The 23640-nt window shown below is 43.4% G+C and overlaps 1 protein-coding gene across 2 annotated transcripts in view; it reads left to right on the top strand.

Annotated features, from left to right (window-relative positions):
• The window catches only part of LOC144113483 (uncharacterized), a 73681-nt gene that overhangs the window by 9299 nt on the left and 40742 nt on the right, over positions 1–23640 (top strand). For both annotated transcript variants that reach the window (XM_077646571.1, XM_077646572.1), the window contains exons 2-3: positions 15713–16009; positions 21362–21589. In XM_077646571.1, the coding sequence (XP_077502697.1) occupies positions 15749–16009; positions 21362–21589 (489 nt within the window). In that variant the 5' untranslated portion in view covers positions 15713–15748. The remainder of the gene's footprint in view (positions 1–15712; positions 16010–21361; positions 21590–23640) is intronic.

The following is a 23640-nucleotide window of genomic DNA, read 5'->3' as shown; positions in this document are numbered from 1 at the left end:
CATCTTCGTGTTGCTGCGCGCTCGTGTCCTGTGAGAGGCGCTGGGGCGGCGTAGCAAAGAACACAGCGGCTTCGCCGACGCCAGCGCCGGGAGGGGGTGGGGTGTTGGCGGTAGGGCGAGTCCATCAAGGCTGTGCGCGGGGTGGTGGGTGCCGGTGGGTGGGGTCCGGCTGCTCTCCCCGGGGGCGGCTGGGCTCGGAGGCGCCTGCCATGTGGGCGACCGGCGGAGGGGGGAGGAGGGGGTGGTGTCCTTTGGAGCGTACCATCCTAGTTTGTCGCTGCGCCGATCCGGGGGGGGTTCGGACGGCGAGTCTTCCTTGGCGTGTTATTTCGCTCGCGGCCTGGGCGTTGGTGGTGTTCTTTGCTCTCGCTGAGGGCCGTGATGCAAGAGCGAATGGGAGGGGGCGGTAGGGGGGGGGAGGGGAGTGGGTGAGGAGTTGGCTGGGAGAGTGTTTTTATGTTAGTTTTACGCTGGCGCGGGCGCTCCAGCTTGCCTTTGTGGCAGTGTCTTTCTGGTTGTATTTTTCTCGTGGCGGGGGAGGAAAGAAAATGGACGGGTGTACGGGGGAGGATGGGGGGGGGGGGGGGGGGGGTTACGCGGCGAAGAAAAGGGAGGCTAGCGACGGCGCTTTTGTGTTTTGCTAAGGCTTAGGCCGTCAGGTTTGTCGGGACGATGCTACGGACGCGAATCCACCAACGTTCCATGGTTATATTAATATGCACGTTAAAACAGGTGCACTCTTGACTAACATGATCACGAAATCACTTTAAAATGCTTGAAATATGTGATAAGGCATATTGAAATCTTTTAATGCGAAGAGTACGTCGTAGGTGGTGCCCAAGCGAAGCATAACACGATTAAGATTCATTCCGGATTAGGAGTGTGTGCATTTTTATTTTTGAGCGTGTAGTACAGGCAGTGCGAAGCAGTGATTCGATTACACTGTTACGTTACACATGTGCGGCTAAGTTTAATTGTTGTTGCGTGTAGGCTTGTGTCACGGTTAGTCTTCAGTCGGCGCTTTAAACCGGTAAAGGGGAAATCTTCAGCAGCGTTAATTCACTCCGCCGCCTTCATGCTGGTAAGGTGCAGTAAACTGGCCGAGAACATGGTCTTTATAATTTGAGGATTCCTCCCCGAGTCAATTCCATTTGTGAATTTCCCGCCCTAAGCCATTGGCTGAAGCGACGCCGCGCCCTGGGCTTCAGCCAGTAACCAGGAGCGAATTCGGGGTGTGACGCCACTTCAGCCAATGGTGACGAGCGGAAAATGCAAAAATAGCGTGGAATCATATTATACCAGCCAAGAACATCTGGCAGTCTATCGGAGTGGTGCCAGTCGGTGCGCGTTCAAGATGCCTGTCGTGAAAGCACCATGCACCGGATTCCTCCATCACTTTAATCCTCGCGTGCCCCAGGCCTGCTCTGGACGCTCCTGTTGTTTCTTTACACACTCTGGCGCGTTTCTCTAATTATTCTTTTTTGCCGCACGTGTTTAGCCTAATTTTGGTGCTCGATCCTCACAGGCGGAGCACGCACAATAACTGACTAGAACGCTCTGCCTTCACGTGTTGCAACGGTCACTGATCCTGATAAATTTTACAACCTCATAACTAATCTCATCTCATAACCCTAACTACTGCTTAACGTCTTTCATAAATACCTCATCTCATAACTTAACTACTGCTTAACTTCTTCCATACATTGTCACATCAATGCATTGTGTTCATTTTGCATTGTATTTCTGTTAATGATGTTTCTTTTTTCATTTGAATTCTGTGTGTTAATTTGTATTAGTGGGTATGAATTTTTTTACTGCTGCTCTGTTCATGCTTGTTTTTTTTTGCTTATCTGTATGATTTGAAAGGTGAATTATAACCAGTTAGCACTTCTATTCCAGTGCCACGAGATTTTTTTTGTTTTTGTGGTTTCATTGTTTGTCTGTATGATTTGAAAGGTGAATTATAACCAGTTAGCACTTCTATTCCAGTGCCACGAGATTTTTTTTTGTTTTTGTGGTTTCATTGTTTGGTATTTTGTTCTGTTGCCTGTTGTAATACACTGTCGTGAGGACGTTTAGGGGCATTTTGTATAAATGAAACGAAGCCGCCAAAATAACTTAATGCAAAGGAGCTAGAACTTCAGGTATTATCGTCCTTAACGCGGCTGTTCTCTCCATCAACGTCATCTTTACCCTTGTTAAAGTGAGGCCCTGCAGAAACCAAAAGCCCTGATGAGGTGTCTTCACCCCGCTGCACGACAGCAATGATGTCCCACGAACCGAAACACTCACCGATGCCCGAGTATTTGCTGACAAGTGCGTGCGGCTGCAAGTCGCGATAATGCACCTTGTCTAGATAATATGTTACAGTGATTCATTGGATTTCTAACACTACAATTTTGCAGAGTAGTGCGCATGAAATTGGTACATGAAAATAACAATAAATGCACTAAGTTTTTCTCACGCACGAAAGGTGGCAGAGTCAGCATTGTCACGCAATAAGTGGTAGTTGGACAGTGCCATTAGAAAAGGGCGAGAGTGCATTAAACGTCTTGTGTTGGAGTGTTTATTTGTTACTTCAGTGCAGCATGCCCAGAAAAGCATATAAGGGGAAATGCCAGGTCGCAAGAGCATTCTGCAGTGGTATTAGCAGTTTAAGAGCACTGGGCCCATATGCTGGAAGTGTCCACTCAATGGCGCATCACTTTGGTGCACGGCGAATGGTTGGAGCCTCATATGCAGAGGTGATTTATTTACTTAGTCCTGAAATGCCCCTGGGCAGGGGTTTTACACGATGGGCAGGTGGCTTCAGAGAAGAGTGCAATAGCAGTCCTGAAACTTGTCGCAATGGAGTGACGCACCGTTTCTTCAGGCAGACCGTTCCAGTCTTTCGCTATATGTGGAAAAGGGTGAAGATGTGACAATGTGCATGTGTACGAGGGTATACAAACTTGGAATGAATGGTGGTGAGTGGGTGATGTGAAGGTGTTATCAATTTGAGCATGATGAAACTTAGGATAGAGAATGATCCTGGCCATTTTACATCTTGTTTCTAGATTGGGAAGATTTGCATTAATTTTTAGCTCTGCAACTCTAGTACAGGAAAAATAGTCATGGAAGATAAATTGAGCTGCGCCCTTTTGGATTGATTCAAGTTAGAAAGATTAGTCTGATGAGGGTCCCAAACTGAGCATGCATATTCTAGCTTGGGCCTTACAAGAGATTTGTAAGCAAGGGTCTTTACAGAAGGGGAGGTAAATTAGAGATTTCACTTGAGAAAGCCAAGGCTGCGGTTAGCCCTGTTAGTTATTTTTGCTCTGTGAGAGGGCCACGAAATATTGCGTGTTAAAATAATTCCTAGATATTTAAGATTTCACAGAGGATATTACTGAGGTACCAAAAAAAAAATAGGTGGGTGTTACGTAAGATAGGCGGTGGTGGAAACAGCTTAATGAGGTTCTGTTGACATTTATATAAGGAGCCTTACCAAAAGCTTTCTCAGTCTAAAAACAGTGATTCTATAGGTGTGTTGTGTATTGCAAAATAAATTATTAAGAAATCCATGTTGACTAGAATGAAAGAAGTTAGAAATAAAAAAATCTCAGGATTTGGCTAAAAATGACATGTGTCAATTTGGAACTAACTTTAGTAATTGAAATGGGGCGGTTGCCGAGACATGATGTTGAAAATCCTTTTCTGGGAACTGTAATGACCTTGCCTGTTTTACAATCCAGCAGCACCACTCCAGACGAAATTCACTGTTGAAAAATGTACAGTAGAATGACACTGGTAATTTCTTTAGTGTTTTTAGGTACTTTTGCATTGATGTCAATTCCAGCAGATGAGGTTAGCTTCAACAATTGGATTAATTTACAAATGCCACAGGGTTCAAACATTATATCTGGCATGACAGGATATTGAGGGTCTGCAAAACAAGGGAGATTGTTCTTCAGTAAAAAACTGAACGAAATGCTGAGTTAAGTGTTGCTGCAACTTCAGTATCAGGAATAGGGATGGATTTCTTTGGGCATGGTTAATAACCTTCCAGAATTGACTAGAGTTATTATGCAACATATCGGGACGTGAAGTTGAAAATTATGATCGTATTGCTTTTGCAGCTGGGACAAGCATTTTATCAATACAGCAGTACTTTTGCCAAGCATGTGACATGCTACTTTGTTTAGTGATGCGAGAGCCTTTTCTTTTTATTGTTGAGATGCTTTAGTGTCTTACTAAACCAGGGGGAAGGCAGCCATCCAGTTACGGTAATGGTGGGATAGCCAGCTGTCTTGAACTGAGCGTCAGTAGAATGCATCAAAAAAGGAGACTCTAAACTGAGTTGACTTTTCATTGAAAGCGACATAATCAACTTCATCATAGAGGGTTATATTCTTCTTACTTTTCTCGGGCATGTTATTTGAGGTTGATAAGTAGCATCAATTATGGCATGATCGCTTAGCTTGGGCGAAAAAGTTAGTGCAGAAAGGATTTCAGGATGTGTGGTGAGCAAGAGGTCGAGCAGGCTGGAAGACTGATTATGCCTTGTTAAGGTGGAGATGCGCTGTGATAAGCCAAACGTAAAACACATGTGAAGAAAATCACTTCCTGCATTATTCTTCGATATGGTTAGTGCTTTCAGTCGACACTATCACTGGAAAGTTGAAATCGCCAAACTAAAGGATTGGTTTGTTAGGAAAGGAATGTGTCGAAGTGCAAAGTGCCTCATGGAAACATGGGACAAAGCTTGCATCAGTGTCATGTTGACGGTCGAATGCTCCTAGTATTAAAGGTGGATGGGAAATTTTAGTTCAAATGAACAGTATTTCCAAATGAGAGGAGATGTCAATTTTAAAGCAATGAAGGTTATGGTTAGTTGCTATTAACACTCCCTCCACCTTACATCACAATCACAATGGAAGATATCGAAGTTAGGTTAGGCAACCCGAAGTTCTAAGTTTTCAATGGAACCAGGTCTCAGTTAAAATGACAACGTTGCGGTCTGTAGTGGAAACAAGGTTAGCAATGCTTCTAATGTTAGTATATAAAATAGAAAAAGTACATTTTCATGGTTGCTATTCAGACCTAACTCTTAGCTATGAAGTACGTTGGATTACTTTCTCTGTAGAATGATCATAAACATAGGTATTGTGCTCCATTATTAACCTGTTGCGTTGAAGTATATATTATTTGCCTTGATATTTGGCAAATTTAACAAGCTTTTTGCGGGTTAGCCGAGTGTTCGGTGACTAGTCGGATGATACACTGAAATCGGTGCATTTAAGTTTACCTGAATTTGCCAGAATGCGCTTTTTAACTTTGAAATGTGCAAATTTGACTATTACTGGTCTAGTTTTATTGACTGCAAACGAACCAGTCCTGTCTGCATGTTTAGTGTCGACTGGCTGTAATTTGCTGCCAAATATCGTTTTGCAGAGCTCATTTGCCAAACCCTTGGCTTCATTCCAAGTTTATTCTGGGTTAGCAGTGATGCCATAGAAGAGAAGGCTGGACGGGTGGGCACTATCCTCATATGCATCCATTTTTCACGAAAGATGGGAAGTTTTTCTGCATTTTCGTTTCTGGCAGATTCAACATTATCCAACTTTTCTTTGAGTGTGGGAACAGAGGAGCAATCTTGTTCAATTTTCAGGAGCCCATTCCGAATTTCTTTGAATGCTTTGTCATTTTGCAACAGCTTTGTTTGGATCGCTTTTATTTCGTTGAGTAACGATAACTGCCCTGACTTCAGTTCTTCGACTGCAGACAATACGTCACCAGCAGTTTAAATGGATGTGGCATGAAGATAAGTGCCTGGATATAGATCAACATCGCCGGACGAAACTAACAATGATAGAATAATTCGGTGCAGTCATATGCAATGGATAAACAACAGCGTGGGGTCGGCAACACTATGAGCGCGGGGTAACGAGTATGAGGGGCACATAACAAGAAGCAGTTGTCTATCTGCACGGCAAAAAGGCGATGAATATGAGCGAAGCCTATCACTGCTGCATTGCAGAGCCCACTGAAGAGTGTCGTGCCTTTCATCTTCTTCGGCTGATGTTGTTGGTGATCTGTCAGCTTGTGAACCAAGAGGCCCATCTAGTGCGCAGACAGGATGCTCAGTAGTGCACAGTACAAGACAGCTGCGCATGGGCACGGCGAAACTTTCAGCTGGCAAAGGATCCGGTGGGAGTGCGGGTGGTTCCAATGAACTTCGGTACAAGTTCGGTACATTGGGTCCATTCAGAGCATTGGTGGAAAACAGGCTAGGGAATGGGTGACTACCTGCACGGCAAAAAGGCAGTAAATGTGAGCGAAGCCCATCACTGCTGCGTTTTCAGAGCCCACTGATGGCTGCATAGTGGCAGCTGACCCATCTTTCGTGTTACATTGTCTTGGCTGAAACTGCACTTGCAATTGTATCTACAACTGTAGTGCAAAGACGCGTATTGCACAAGCTTTACTACAAATACTTACGGTTTATAGTAAAGCATTCAAAAGTCTCTTAGATTAAAAGTAGTGGGAGGCTTTGAGCAACTAATGCGAGTTGAGACAGTAGCAGCGGCATTTGCTGTTCCTTGGAGCGAGACAATGTGCCCAGTTTAAACCATGCCTATTTGGACATGTCCACTTAGTGAACTCTTCCAGAACTTGACCCTCGTTGTCTGTGTGAATAAAAAAGCATAGGGCTTCTAATTATGTAAAATGATGCATTGATACAGTGTGGTCAAGTTTATTGCATAGCCCACAAAAATTGGCAGTCACTGGAAGCTACGGCTTAGAATTCCATAGCAAACCATGCAGATGATTCGGTTATGACAGCTACAACCGAAACCTTGCTGTGTGCATCTCATGCAGCTGTTAAAGCTAGAAGATTACTGTTGCTGAATGAAATTCTGTGAAAAGGCATAGATCATTACAGGTTGCGGATTTTGCCACTAATGAAATGTTCAGCAATGAAGCGACACTTCATTTATCGGGAAAGGTTAATTGTCACAATTTGAGGACTCTGGGAGCACATCAGGGACACTGTGATAACTAATGATTGATAGGGGAATGCTACACAGGAAGTGCATGGGCTGAACTCAATTAGTGCGGGGACACGGAAAAAACAATTATTGCCTGTGAGGGGCTGTTGAGTATGTAAACTATTTAGAGTTACCCTATTTTTAAAGTAACATTTAACAGCAAGAGTACCAGTCTCAATGAAGTTGGTACGGAAATGGATTTATGGGTCACTCTTGGAGGTGGCGGTTGGGGGGGTGTGTTCTCATTTGAACCATGTTTTTATAGACATTTTCTTTAGAAAAAAAAAAATGGGGTTCAACATTGTTTTATTATGTAAAGTTTCTCTTCTGGGGTGGGGAGTGCTCCCTCCACCCCCCCCCCCCCCCCCCTTCCCCCTCTTAAATCTGCCCCTGGAACATGATCTTAAACAGTCCACAGTATACTGAAATACATCACACTATCTTTTTAGCACTCTGTAGGGTTATGATGTTTGGAAGGTGATTGGCTGGAAAGTCAAATGCAGGGAACTGATGCCATTTTAGAACTTAGTTGATGGAGGTCCCCATACCTTTCAATAATATTGTGTGGACCAGCTGCATATAGCATTCATGCTGATGTCAGTTTTTGAGAGGACAACACAAGTGTGTTCTGGCTTGCTTATGCCGTACTTATAGTAATAGTATGGTTATGATTTGGGGTGTTTGCTCTGCAAACGTTCTTTGTGAGACACTGCAATTTTGCTGTTATTTATTGAGGTGTCTCATTATAACATGGGCAGCCCCTAAAGTATTCATGCTTGTTCCCACCATCTCATCTGTTGTCTTAGAAATACTCCTGTTCTAAGATGGCCCCATTGTGCAACTGCGTTTTTGTGCCAATATTTTGCATAGTCTTCTCATAGTTTTAAGAGATCACTTGGTGCCATCCTGGAAGGCGAAAGGTATGGGCACCGGTATCAGGAATGTTCATTCAGTTTTAATACAAATCAGCATCTAGCTTCTTCCTAGGTCCAGAAGGCATTTTATGGCTCTTCTGGGCATGTAGCTGTAGCGGTGGCTTAGTGGTTATGGTGCTCGGCTGCTGACCCGAAAGACGCGGGTTTGATCCTGGCTGCAGTGGTCGCATTTTGACGGAGGCAAAATGCTAGAGGCCCGTGTACTCTTAGCTATTATGCCAGTGCACGTGAAAGAACCGCAGGTGGTCGAAATTATCTGGAGCCCTCCACTAAGGCATCCCTCATAGCCTGAGTTGCTTTGTGATGTTAAACCCATAAGACCAAACCATCTTTTGGGCATATTGTGCGTCCATGTGCGTCTTTCAACATTGGCCAGTTGGTTCACCCATTTGCCCATGAGCTTTTGCGAGTGAACTCAGTTTTTATGCCTGGCCTTTAGTCACTTTAAAGGGCTCTGAAAAGGCTGTCAATAAAGTTGCGATATGCCTGGAATGTTAAAACACATTTCATGAATATCCTCCAGCAAGAATTTTTTAATGTGCCTTTTAGAAGCTGACTAATCTGTAGTCATAATTTGAATTTCGGTGTCTTTGCACCTTTCACTCTCCTGTCGTCACTTTTTGGACGCTGAGAGATCAGCACTTCTCCACCAGCCCCATCCACTAAGCCCCACTGCTGGGTGCGGATGCATGCAGGAATTCCCTGAGGGGTGGAACTTCCTGACCCATCGGAACAACGCGGCTGACTGGCCGCGGCCATGGTAGCTGAGTGATGTCTGAAAGAATCTAACCAATAGCCCTTAACAGACATATGCGGACACGCAACTCGGAGGAGAGGGAGAGTTTCAAAAGGTCGCCAGAAAGGGCTCGTTAACTTACACGTGTGATTGTGGGTTCTCTGTTGCGTGTTGAAGGGTATTATTTGGCTCAGATGTTCATGTAGTGGTTCAGCGAGTTAATGTAGTCTTCTCAGAAGGTGCTTCAAGGCCCCTTTAATTTGGAACACTTTGTGCATCTGAAATTTGTTTTTCATGATATTGCCATGTTTTGAAATTATGCTCTAAATTTTTGGACTTAAAATTTTTTTTGTGCATTACAATTCCACATTCTCTCTAAATATGTACCAATAAGACGCGCATTTATGTTGGTGCATTTTCTAATAAAAATATTTGGAGAAAAAAAAGCTTCTGTAACACGTCCCAAGAAATAGCTTCTTTCTGTAAGGCAGCAAATATTTTTTGCAGCTTTTGTAGCTTGAAGTATTAGCCACCATGGTGGCTCAGTGGTTGTGGTGCTTGGCTGCTGACCCAAAAGACGTAGGTTCAGTCCCAGCTGGGGCAGTTGTATCTTCGATTTAGGCGAAATGCTAGAGGCTCATGCACTGAGCATTTTCAGCATGTGTACTTGGCGTGTGCACGTTAAAGAACCCCAGGTGGATGAAATTATCCGGAGCCCTCCACTAAGGGATCCCTCATAACCTGAGTCAATTTGGGACTTTAGGTCCCTTAAAACCAAATCAAACCGTAGCTTGAAGTACTAATAAGTTTGAGCATTGAAACTTTCAGGTGCTTTGCGCAATCAAACAAATAACTTTTTGTATACTTCAGAATTTTTGAGCTATTTCATTTCATGTTATAAGATGTGTCGTAAAGCATTTGTGTTAGACAAAATTTCTCATTGTTGCTTAATATTTCAGGAGAGTTGAAATCTGGGCCCATTGGGACACTCTTAAAAGGATCAGATAGACCAACAACTAGAAAAGGAAGGCATACACGATGACTGGACTAACAGCTGTGCTTTATTAAAAAAAAGTCCCCTTATGCCTCTTTTCTCATCCTTTGTCTGTTTGACTGGTTTCCTCTTAAAAATACCTAATACTTCTATTTGAAGTGCATTCTATAACAGAGTACATTCATATAGCTTCAAAGCATAATTTACAACCAAAAGTAATGAAATGAACCTACAAGAAACACCCATTTATTCCACAGTGTCAATTAAAGCTTCCAATTTATTTTACTGACTCTTTTGCTCCTGTCATCAGGTGCATTAAGAATTGCCGTTTAATTCAAACTCCACATAATCTGAACAATTTTCGGCCTCCATTCGAGTTCAAATTATCAAGAGTCAACTGTACGTTTCTAATGTGGTTGCTCTATCAACAGTGAAATTAAATTGATTGTGCATGGCATTTTAAAATTTTTGTGGGGAAGGGTTTAGAGCACTGAATGTATATTTAATGTTGAAATTATGGCCAGTTATTTCATTGTAGATGCTTCTTTCAAGATATTCATAAAATGAACAAAATTTGCAGTTTTTTTTTTTGCCTCTTGAGCCATACGAGCATTGCGCTTGAAAATGTACACTAGAGTTATTAGCACTACAGTCTGTGCCTACGCACACAGCTGGCTATCAACGTTCAAGCATGGCAGCAGTCTTCTTTCTTGTCTTTCCTCTGCTTTGTGCTCTTTTTTATTTATTTTTTTAAGAGGAAGCGAAAAGAAATTATGAATTGCAGGGTCTAATGTCCTGCAGCAACGCTTGGGCTATAATCTAGGTCTCGGGCTATAATCTAGGGAGACCGTGGTGGAGGGCTCTGGATTAATTGAGACCATCTGGTGTTCATTAACGTGTGCTGCCATTGCACAGCATGCCGCCGGGTACCCACCAGTGATACAATGGGTACAAGCTTTCTCCTGGCCTGGTGCTCGGCTAGTAAGGGCTGAAATGCTTGGAAAACGGGTCTTGGACCCCACCTTGAGTAATCGAAAAATACCTTGTGTCATGGCGCTCTTTGGCCATAGACGCCCTTGCACCATAAAAATCCATAATCATCATCATCATTGTACAGCACACAGTCGCATTTTGAAAGCTTTCATTTAAATGGAACATGCGTTTAACCTGCTTAATTTGGCCTCTTTTTTCTTTTTGCAAGGATCACTAGTTCTGTAAAGTTATGATTAAGCCTGCTACTAGGTTTATAAAAAAATTTCTGCTAAGAATCCTTGTAAAAAGCTGTAAAAAAAATTGTAAAAACTCAGTGGGCAATGTGTGATAAATGTTAGGCCTATGTGTTGCATAATACCATGAATCAACCGGTTGTCATCCATTTGGCCTTCTATATGTAGTGAACTATTGTTAGCATTCCAGAATTGGCAGAGCTGCAGAGTGATGAGCTTTTGCTCAGTCTGTCTTTCACAGAATGAGTGGTTATGCAATTTTTGCGGTAGTTTTCATAAAAACTTTCTGTATACAATAGAAGTAGTGTATAAAGGATTTAAAGGACTATAGACACCTAAATTTAGTTGCGTGTTTTCTTTCAAATGATGCGTTAGACATTAGAATACATGGATCACTATGTAGTATTTGTCTATGATCACTAAATAATTTATAACTGAATTCCTTCTCTCATGCTGTTTCGGTTTCATCAACCAAATGGTGACAGTGATGTGTAGTTGACCTTTAAGTCATGTGAGGCATGAAAAAAACTGCGATATAAACGCTGATATTAATTCACTACAACTTTAAACCAGCCTGCTTCAAGAGCTGGGATGACAAAAGAAACGATGTATTAAGTTATATTGCTGTTTTTTCATGCCTCACGGGGCCTAAAGGTCAACTACAAGTCGCAGCCATTGTTTGGTTGATGAAACCGAAACAGCATCAATAAGACATTCAATTAAAAATTATTCAACGATTGTAAGCCAATATCACAGGGTGATCCATGTGTAATAATGTCTGACACATCATTTGAAATAAGAAAACACGCTAGGAAACATTTGGCATCTGCATTCCGTTAAGGACACCTGAAACAGTTTTTGTATTTGTCGTGCGTATATTTGTGTAATACATCGGTCATCGTAATCTCTGTTAAACAGCAACTTAACCCTTTATAAGGCGCAAGCTGTATGCGTGTCTCGCATGCATACAAATGGTAAAATTGAACTCAGAATGACTCTAGAAATTGAGTGATATTACTATGAAGCTGTTTCGACCATTGGTTTTGTGGAAAAAAGGGGTACACATTTGTACCAAGCCTTCAGAAAAACACCTCAAAGGTGATACATATACGTACCTCAGCTGTATTGATGTATATATAAAGATGCATAGAATTAATTATTGCTTTGAGAAGTATGTTAAGGCAGTTGGCTGATGCAAAAAGCTCAAAAGCTCAATTGTTTTTAAAATTTTATTTTCACCAATATGAGTCACGCCAAATTGTACACCTGTGATTGCATAAACACTCTGAACACCATAGAGCTGTATTAGCAAAAAAAAAAACACTGACAGTTTGCTTGATTGTTCGGTGGTATTTATTTTAGCACGCAAAATTGAGTCCTGCTGTCGTACAAAGGGTGAGGTATTTTTGTGAACTGTGCTGTTAGGGAAGGGATGAAGAAAGGGGTTGAAAGAGAGAGAGAACAAGAAGCAATGAAGTGCATAATATGGATGGCCTAAGGCATATGCAAGAGAGCCTAACCCATCTGTGCACGGGACCATGGTGTTGCAACTCATCATATATGCCTGCAGATTGTATATATTGTGAGCAAGCGAGCACTTGCAGAGGAATCTGCATTTTTCAGTGAGACGTGGTTACGGAAGCAGTTGGCAGCTGGATATTGCAGCTGGTTTTGAAACTGAAGTGCGCATTTGCCCATCACTGCTTTGTTTTCGTAATGATGACTATTGGAGACATACTCTCAGGTTTATGACATTGTCTTTTGGCACAGTATGTGGTGAACAAAAAGCTCCTGCATTTACATTTTGTAAATGCTATCCAGTGAGAAAGCGATTCAGGTAGGCTTGGGATATAGGGGTCTTGTTGCCTCAAATACGATGGCTCATATTCACGGTGGGGGTTGGGGTTCTTTTTAATGTTCTAATAAATGTTTATCCTCCTTCTCCTCCTCTATGAGGGGGCCTGTGTACATTTATCTCGACCACTTCATTTCAGGAGGAGGTGAAAAAAAGTGGGAACTATTTTTGTACATTTGAACTGCTTAATGTGAAGACAGTTAGAAGAGCATTAATGTTGTGTAACACAGGTATACCTGTGTTACACGGGCGTTTTCAACGACCGTTCAGTTAACCGCCAGTTGAAGATTTGAACTGCCGTTGAACTCAACTGGAATTGCCAGGTGTTACACGAGCACTTCGCGTTCAGTTCAGTTAGCACTCTAACCACATGACCTCGTGTCTGGAGCGAACTGAAAATAAGAAAAGCGCAGTGTATGCATTTTTTCTTGTAAATGATTGTATTCTATATATTCTTTCCTATAGTGGCAATTCTTTTTGTGTATTTTGTGATTTGGGATAGTAATTTGCGCGTGCCGAAGCACACTGAGCCAAGACAATCCAGTAAGGGGGTAAAGTTATGGTGGCTAGTCTAGCCACCATAGTAAAGTTTTTCGGTCCGTAGGTCGCCAGCTTGTCAGTTGAACTGGGATCCCCGATATCAGTCGAACTCAACTGCCACTGAGATTTCAACGGTAGTTAGCATTACCGTGTAACACCGCTAACTGCCGTTCAGTTGAACTGAGAGTTACCACTTGCAGTTACCACTTGCAACAGGACAGTTACCACTTGCAACGTGAGTTTCAGCGAAAGCAGACTGAACAACCATACCCACATGGGCTTTCCCTAAATTGCTAGTCAAGGCCTTCATTGCTCCTTCGGCTTTTACTTACCTCTGATGCTTCTGACGCCATATTGATTCGGTCCCTTTCAGGCCATGTGCTGTTGGTTCTTTGCGCCCGCGTCACCGCGTCTCGGTTGCCGCGGCGCATTTAGGGTCTTGCCTGCATCGGCTGCATTCGTGCACTGCAGGGTCGTATCTGTGTGGTTTTGTCTCGATGTTGGCGGTACGTCATATTTGAATTTTTCCTCCGCACTGGCTGGCGGCATCGACTGCACGGCTGACCCGTGCGCCGCCGTTGGCGATCACGTGACCGCCGCAACGTTTGTGCCAGCTTGTGCGTCCACTGTCAGTAAGTTTCAGGGACTGTAGTCCACTAGGCCCGGTACCGCCTTGATGTGGGGCGCTCACTCCAAGCGGTTTATTATTTTTAATGTGTCACGTAAATTATAAATTGGTGGCGAAAAGGAAAAGCGGTCTCAATAACCGGGACGTCGGGGAAGGGATGAAGGAAAGATTGAAAGAAGCAGCGTCGTAGTGGAGGGCTGCATATTATTTTCGACCACCAGCTGGGGTTCTTTAATGTGCACTGACATCGCACAGCATGGTACCTTTATCGCATATTAAACGATAGGCTCGAGCTGCGAAGAGAAAGATGAGTAATCTTGCGCTCGCATGTGCCTGTCACCGAACTGCGCGTCAAGTCGCATGGAAGAGAAAATGAAGAGGCTCGCGCTTGGAAAAAAAAAATTAATTGGTTTTTGGGGAAAGGAAATGGCACAGTACATGTGTCACATATCGTTAGACACCTGAATGGCACCATTGGCATGGCGCCGTAAGGGAAGGGATAAAGGAGGGAGTGAAGGAAGAGGTGCCGTAGTGGAGGGCTCTGGAATAATTTTGACCACCTGGAGATCTTTAACGTGCACTGACATTGCATAGCACGTAGGCGCCTTAGCGTGTTGCCCCCCCCATAAAAACGCAGCTGCCGCGGTCGAGTTCGAACCCGGAAACTCAGAATCAGTAGCCGAGCGCCCTAACCACTGAGCCACCGCGGCGGTATGGACTACGAGAAGAAATTAAGAAAGAGGTGCCGCAGTTTAGGGCTCGCGCTTGGCTCTAACCAACTGGGAACATCACCTTCCGGGGCCCGTGTGCTGTGCGATGTCAGTGCACGTTAAACATCCTCAAGTGGTCAAAATTATTCTGGAGCCCTCCACTACGGCACCTCTTTCTTCGGCGCGGTTCAGGTGTCCGCCATTATGTGAGATAGATACTGCGTTATTTTGTTTCCTCAAAAACGAGTTTTCAATTTTCCCCTCTAGCGCATCTTGCCCCCCCCCCTCTCTCTCTTCCAAGGTGCGCCGTCGGAGCACCCGGGTTGGAACCCGCTGCCGCGGCGGCCGTGTTTTGATGGAGGCGAAACGCGTCCGTGTGCTGTGGGATGTCAATGCATGTTAAAGATCCCCAAGTGGCTGAAATTATTCTGCCTTCTTTCACTCCTACCTCCCTTTCTCTCAGGGGCGGTTGTGGTGTCCACCAAGGAGTGAGACAGTTACTGTGCCCTTTGTTTCCTAAAAAAAAATATTTTTTTTCCACACTACAGTGTTTTGCGCTCAGTTTTTCATCCTTTTGTCACTGAGGCGAAACACAAAGGCACCCTTGTGCTGTGGGATGTCAGTGCACATTAAAGATCCCCATGTGTTGGAAATTATTCAGGAGGAGCCCTCCACTATGGCATCTCTCTTTGGTTTTGGTCGAAATTATTCTGGAGCCCTCCCCTACTGCACCTCTTTCTCTTTTCTTCTTTCACTCCCACCTTCCTCTCTTCCAGTACTGGGGTTTGATGTGAGACAATTACTGCCCTATTTCCTTTCCTCAAAATCCGATTTTCATTTTTCTGTTGGAGGTGGGATTCCCAAGAGGCCCTGCATTACTACACCTCTTTCACTCCTTCTTTCGCTCATGGCCACCTTTCCCTTCCCTCACACACTGGGTTTGATATGTCCACTGAGAATTGAGGTGTTACTGCACAGCTTTCCTTTCCTCAAAGCCCTTTTTTTTTTATCTTCTCAGTAATGACTGAAGTGAGTAAATGTTTTGCTGCTCTTTCAGGACTACCAAGCAGGAACTGGACGAGAATGACCCAGCATGGACAAAGGCACTCTGAATGCAGCTTTCAGCTGCTTAGAGGGCATTTACACCAACCAGAATGTGGGCAAGCACGTGAGCGCCTTGTTGCAAGCTAGTCGAGGCTCGGCCTCCCATTTTTTGCCTCCCTACCCACTGTTCCCACCTCTTGCACCACCATTACCGGCGACCGATGACTGTGCCAAAAAAGCTCATCTCCCACAGCCACAGCAGCCACAGCAACCGCAGCAGCCACAACAGCAGCAACAGCAACATTCCAGGGTAATGAATGAATGAGCCTTTATTTGAAAAGCGCTTCCTTTGGGAGGGAGAAAGGCTATGGGGAAGGGCAATTTTAGATAGATATCTAGATAGATATTATTGGCATCCCCTTTGAATCAGGGCAGTGGCTAGTGCCACACTGCCTAGTAAATTAAAGTAGCTATTTTATTTATTTTATACTTTTTCTTTTTTCCCCTTTGAATCCTGTTCTTTCTTCCCCATGCTACGCTGTTTTTTTTTTTTAAAGTTCTAATCTATATTTTCTTTTATTTCTGTGACAGTTACTGCAATTTTTACATTCTGCTTTTATGCCACCAGTACTCTTCTCTTGCTTGCCTCTATCGGTGATGTGTTGATTTTGCTTTCACCTTCTCGAAAAAAGGCTGGAAGACTCACCATGTCCTGTTTGATACCTGAATATATAGCTTTACAGTCTACCAGAACAAGTTTTTTTTTTTTCCTATGCTGCTCCTGCATGCTACATAGCTGCCATGGTGTCAGTGGTTTTGGTTCTCGGCTGGTGACCCGAAAGACACAGGTTTGATCATGGCTACGGCGGTCACATTTCATTGGAGGCGAAATGCTAGAGGCCCGTGTACTGTGCAATGTCAGTGCACGTTAAAAGAACCCCAGGTGGTCTAAATTATCCGGAGCCCTCTACTACAGTGTCCCTCATTGCCCGAGTTTGCTTTGGGATGTTAGAGAGAGAGAGATAATGAGGAAGAGGGAAGGCAGGGATGTTAACCAGAAGGGTGTTTCAGTTGGCTACCCCGGGAGGGATGAGGGAATTGAAAAGGGAAAGGAAAAAGGGGCGAGGAGCACAATCACAGTTTGTCGCTCTGTGGCCACGTACGGTCCAAGGATCTTGTCCTCCGTTAAAGGGTGAGGGTGAGGATCGAGGCGGTCCAGAGCACAACACAGCATGTGTCTTTCGATCGCAAAGGGCTGTCGGCCATCCCAATCATTCATGTGGAGGGTTCTTGGCTGCTGAACTCAACTGCAGTCACCTCTGTAAAACCAAAACCGATCCTGCACGCCACACAAATATCTCCGTGTTCATACCTACTTTTATATTGCCTGTTCCTAAGCCACTCCGATCGAGCCTGAAATAGAGGGGCACCTGCTATGTCTTGAATTATCACACAGTGGTTCCTTCCGGATTTCGCTCTTTCCAACTTTTTTTTTGGTGTTCGTGGTAACTTCCTTTAGCCTGTTTCAAATATAAAAAGATCAATTATCTTTTGTACAGCCATATTGGTTCACTTTGCAGTCTGTGTCGTGTATTCTATGCAATTGCGTTGGGTAGGAATGCACAAGTGCTGCTTGTAGCTACAGCAATTAACATCTTGCAAACAAACTTTCTTTGAGATGGAATTGAGCTGTATGTGCTTGCTGCCAATGCAGATCACAACATGTGAGGCTTAGCTATGCAATTTCTTGACACATTTTTTGTTAAAAGTGTGAAGTGGGGCTGACATTTATTTTTCAGGCATGCTTGAGCACTCCTGAAAAACTAAGACCAGTCAAAAACTGATTATTTTCGCAAATTGCAATGCATTTTTTATCAATTTTGTAAAAAAATGTGTCCCAGCTTGACATTTGTGCCTGCAGAAATTAATAAAGTACAGTATTGATGATGTCCAATAGCTAACGCTCACTGAGATCCGGCACAAGTAAACTCCTTACTAGTCTTGACCCGCCGCGGTGGCTCAGTGGCTAGGGTGCCCGGCTACTGATCCGGAGTTCCCGGGTTCGAACCTGACCGCGGCGGCTGCATTTTTATGGAGGCAAAACGCTAAGGTGCCCATGTGCTGTGTGATGTCAGTGCACATTAAAGATCCCCAGGTGGTCGAAATTATTCCAGAGCCCTTTACTACCGCACCTCTTTCTTCCTTTCTTCTTTCACTCCCTTTATTCCTTCCCTAATGGCCTGGTTCAGTTGGTTCAGGTGTCCAACCATATATGAGAAAGGTACTGCGCCATTTCCTTTCCCCAAAAACCAATTATTATTATTATTATTAGGACTAACTCAGGCCTTCCTGGTGTCAGCTTAAGCTTTTGCCAGCTTCACTTAAGGCTTTGCTGATCCTAGCACAAACTAGCTGGCACCAGCTAGATCCCAGCTGAACCTAGAGGTTATTTGGTCTAGTTATATTTGTCCGTGAAATCCGTGAAAGCATATTAGGCCAGCATAAACGTAGAGCCTTGTCTGGGAAAATGGTTGAGATTTTTCCTTGTACCTCTGACTTGTACAAAGTTCATGGCAGTCATGTTGCAAAAGTGTTGTGATGGGGTACTTTTTAGTGTATTATGTGCCTTGCTTTTCTTAAAAAAAAAAATAAGAATTGCAGAAGGCTATCTTTAAAAAGGTTACCTTTAAATTTAAAATGTTTCTCAGTGTTCCATACAACATTTTGATTGACATGTGACATGTCAAATGAATACAGTTATGCCTCATTAATATGAGCCCCTTTAATATGGGCGACTGGAATTATGGACAATTTTTCCGAGAACTAAAGTTTTTCATTGTATTTACCCCTCGTTAATATGGAAACTTGCTGTCCGGATAGTGGACATGAGGAAAATTAATATGGATGGTGATTAGAAGAAAATTTCTACTGCCCCAACCAGATGTTACCCTTTCCGCATTTTGCATGCAGGGCACCATAGAAATGCAGCAAAAAAGTGCAAATAACTGAGTGTTGGCCCTTTTATTTTGTGGTTTCCTGCTTTGCACTCAAAGTTGCCCAGCCGATATACCTTACCTTATTCCGTATTGCACGGAGGCTGTGAAGAAAACTCTTAGCTGCCACGTACAAGCCACATTAGTACCTGTCAGTCGACTGAGTGCAGAAATGTAGAAGCGGTTTGTGGGGTTTGAACAGTCGTAGTTGGAGTTCGGTATAACTTAACCATCAGATGCCATCATGAATATAGACCGCTAGGTCCATCAAACTGGACCACATTATGCTTCAAGTGTTATGGCGTCCAGGTTAATGGGCTTGCAGCTACCAAAATATTGTATAATTTCAACTTCACTGGTCATGACTATGCTCAGATGTAGACCTTAATCATAGCGTGTACTTGGTCGCAATATTTTTTTCTTCGTGATCCGTTATTACAGATGACTCGCTTTATGGACAGTTTTGCTCGGAAACCAAAGTGTCCAATTTAGTTATTAATTTCTAGTGATTAAAGCTGCAAGGATGCTCAAAACTAGAAAACACTATTAAAATAATTTTCTGAACATTTTTTGTATTTGATTTTTTCGTTTATTGCATTGCACTTAGCATTGCACTTAGCATTTTGAAGCAGCAAGTGTAGCTGTGCTGTGGACGTGTATATTTCCTACTTAAGCTTTGCTGATCATATTGCCACATCAAGGATGTGTCATTGTTTGGCCAGCCATGGGGACAGAGTGGCTCATGAACAGTTGCAATATCAGTTGGTACTTTTCTTGCATCTCAGATTAGTTCTTTTGCTGTTTCCTTGCTGTGGATAAAGCTCACATGCTTTCCATGGGAAATTAGTTGCTGAATTAGTTTGTCTTGGGAGAATTTTCATACTGCTACTTGTCTGCCTCTTGTTTTAAACATTGTGTTAAGCCACCATTTCTTACTTTTAAAACACTTTTTTTCATGCATGAAACAGTCAGCCTTTTTTGACGAACAAGTGCTTTTAATATCTGGAAATTTTTTTTAATGCCTTGAGCATATTATTCTTTGTATTTTCGCATTCATGCAAGAGGCACTGTTTGTTCTGAATTTATTGTGCGTTCAGAAGGTTTATGTGGCATCGACTCGAACAGGCCTGGTTGTATTTGATGTTGGCTTTTAAAAGGAACTAGTTGAAGAATAAGTCCCATAGTGAAAGTGGAAAATCATTCCTAAACATAGTTTAGCAACAGAACATATGTGTATGTGTAATGAAGCAGTTTGCATGGCATTCATCTTGTCCAGCCTGTCTTGAAGTTTTGTGCCATGTCTAATATTTTGGCTTTTAAAAAACGTAGACGGCAAATTTTTTTATTCCATATTTTCTTTTCTTTGGGATGGTGCCTGAAACAGTAAACTTCGATCACTGTGTAGAATTTTCATGTTCCTAGTAAACACTTCATAGTTGAATTTCTTTCCTGATGTATAGTCAGAAGCCAGATGGTGGCTATGACATCACAAGTAGGGGTTGGCTAATGTTAGCCCCATGAAAACTGCATTATGTTACTTTATTCACTGTTATTCCAGCCCTTGGTGCAGGTCAATGCAAGGGTTAGAGCAATTTAAAATGATGCAGCAGTGATTATATTATTTTTTCTCATTCTCATTTTATCATCTCATTTCTATTTGTGACATCATAGCCATCATTCAGTTGCTGAAACATAAAACAAAGAAAGAACAAAGAACAGAAATACTGCCTCCACTGCTTTAAGGAGGCTTGTCATAGCATTAAGTAGTGTAATGTGATGTTGATGTGTTTTCGGGATGCAACAAAATAGTCAGCATTTCACATGGTGATGTTCCATTCTGTAGCCCAAAGTTTGGTCAGTCAGACTAAAATTCCTTACTTCAGGCCCTTTTTTGCTCAGCAGCTTGAAAACTCCTATCGGTTTGAAAAAAAGAGACAATTTTGGTTTTTAATATGCCCTTAAACTCCATAAAAAAAATTCCTTTTTCGCCGAATGGTACCCTTCAAATTCCCTGAAAACTGGAAGATTTCCCGAATGGAACATCACTGATTTCACACAGCATTTCATGCTTTCTGCTGCATGGGATGTTTTGCTGCAGTTGCGAAAGCATGCAGGGAACAAGATTGCTTGTGGATTCAACTTTTGCAGGAAGGGTAGGCCAGCTGCGGCCATGCGTCAAGAATTTTCCGACAATGCTGACTGTGCTTGTAGTTTTAGTCTTTGTTTGCTTAGTTGATGAGAGCACAGATATCTCTTGTGAATCCAAAATTCCCTACCTTGCTAGTGTTGGCACTACGTCATTGTGGGCATTGATTGCTATTTGCTAGCAACATATGTTCATAGCTGGCTACTGCCCCGACATTTTTCGTTTTCCTCTTACTGGTAATTCTCCTGAAGCATGCCATGTGTCACAGTTTTATCTTTGAAACCACGGGTTACTTGTGCTAATATTTTTTATGCTAGTGTGCATAAATTGAAGTGCACATGAATAAATTGTTAGAGCCTAGACCTCGTACATATTGTTTTATGGCTTTCTTCTGTGTTTTGTTAAACAGCTCTTGAATAGTGAATGGTGTTTTAGGACTTCGGTGGTCACTCTGTGTATGGGACTTAGGGCACGCTTTTTAGTACAGTGACAAGGCATTGACATTCTTCACATGTTTTTGCAGGTTCCCAGCTCGGGAACTTCAGCGAAATCTGAACGCAAGACAAAGCGTGATCCAGGGGCTTCATCTAATGATGGCTGGGTGCAAGGCCAAGAAAAATTCAGCTGGGATGGCTCACCTGTGGCTGCCTACAATCCTGCAACTAAGATGTTCCGCTGTGTTGCATGTAACACATTGGGATTTCTGTCAAGAATCGCCGAGCACTACTTGGGAACACATGTTAATGCCAAGGCAAGCCATCAATTTTATGTTCATTGAATCACGTGAATTCCATTTCAAATTGTCCATCAGAGAAAGTGTCCAAATGTTGGTTACTTGTTCACTATAGTTTTTTTAGGTAGTTTGTATTCCCATTTCTTTAGGTCATTCAGTGAATGCTTGTCATTGTTATCAGTGTCTTTGTCATTGTAACCTTCCTTGCTCCTGTTTTATAGCAGCATAGTTAAGCATCCTGTGATTTCGGCTAATATTGCATTGTGTGTTCGGACTTGGTTAGCTGATGAGTTTGTAGTGCCCTCTCTTGGGTGGCGCCGGGAACCCGGATAGCGCGCTCCACCCGGCGAAGACAATAAAGACGGCACCTGGCCGTGGCTCGTGCAGCCACGGCTCGCAGTTCTGTTCTGGCGTCGGTTCGCAGCAGCGGTCTTGTTCCTTCGCTCCTGAGGCGTTAAGCCTAAAAATTCATTCACAGTTAGGGAACTTAATAAATTTGAACACAAATTAGTACTAAATAGTAATTTAGCCACCGCGGTGGTTCAGTAGTTATGATGCCCGGCTGCTGACCCGAAAGACGCAGGTTTGATCCTGGCCGCGGCAGCCGAATATTGATGAAGGTGAAATTCTAGAGGCCCATCTATTGTACGATGTCAGTATGCCAGTATGTCAGTATGGGCACCGTGCAGGAAACCAGGGGGCAGCACTCTCGGCGAACAGGCAGCGCCGCCGGTGGCCGCCGGAGCAGATGCGTTGGGAGAGTCGCGGCCGCATGGGTCGGGCGCGCGCCCAGTTTGTGGCGGCCGTCGGCAAGTTTTCGGGATTGTTGCAGCGAAGTGGTGGCGATTTGGCCTAGTTGGAGTGACACAGCGATAAATAAACAGTGCGGGAACATGAATACACCACACAGAGAGACATGGATGAGCCCTGGCTTTATGCTGGGCGTGTGTTTCCAAATAGCAAAGCACGAGAAACAGAGCAGACGACACAAGGAGAAGGGTGCCCAAGGGCAAGAGGCAACACACAGCAACGGATTGAAGGGAGGGGATAAAAAATATGGTGAAGAAAGAAGTAGAAAAATACAGAACAAGATTTGTGGCACCCCCCACATGTGGTAGAATGGTGCACAAAGCCAGCCACAAGCAAGTCGATCAAGCGGGACGGCGGGATTGTTGTGAGAGGTGAGGACGCACTTAGGCAAAAGCTGCGAGAATGAAAATAAAAAGAACACTGCGAAGGAAGTGGCGGTGGAGAAGGAAGGAAAGGGTAGGGAAGGAAAAGAGGAATGAACGGAGGGGGAGCTGAAACGGAGAAAAAATACCAGAAGCTGATGAAAGGCCTGAAAATTCGCGTACGTCGGCCAGCTAGGCTCATAGAAAGCGACATCTCCCTGCCTGTGAGAGTAATTGAGATAACTGACGTAGTAGATTGGCAGAATTTTTTTCAGAGGCTTCAATTATGTCTCCGGTGGGTCGGATTCCTCTTCTGATGACAGAATAGTTTTTAAAGGACGTATGGCATGTAGCGGTGGTCTCCGCAGCGAATCTCAATAAGACGCTCTTTGATCATTCTCTCCACACTGCACTGGTATGCGCACAGGAAGTGGCTGATCCAGTATACTAGGTTGATCCTTTAATTACAAATGTTCCGATTGGAACATACGATTTTAAATTTTTTATTTGCCTTCAAGATCCGCCTTTCTTTAAAATTTTTGTTTTCGCATCTGTATGATGGTTGAGGAAATCATTGCAACTATAAAATTTTGTATCGTTTTATTTAAAGACTGTATTATTATTGGAAAATGGACACATTTTTTTTTAGCCTGTGTCGGAGCCGAGTGTTTGTGGGGCCTTTCCCGGAAAAAAAGTTACAATCAACAAAAGGGAACAAAAGCACTGACAAACACTTGGCGATATCGTGACCAAACCACACGTTAATTGAGTGTTATGTAAAAACTACTGCGTCAGCGTGCGCCACCACACGCGTTCTGTGGTTCCTAGAGCACGACCTTTCGTTCTGTCGGCTAGGCTAAATGGGAACACAAAATACAAGGGCCACATTGCCGAATA

Source organism: Amblyomma americanum, chromosome 1 (genome assembly GCF_052857255.1).
Source record: "Amblyomma americanum isolate KBUSLIRL-KWMA chromosome 1, ASM5285725v1, whole genome shotgun sequence".
NCBI lineage: Eukaryota > Metazoa > Arthropoda > Arachnida > Ixodida > Ixodidae > Amblyomma > Amblyomma americanum.
Note: the sequence above shows the minus strand (reverse complement) of the source record. Positions and strands in the feature narration are given on the sequence as shown.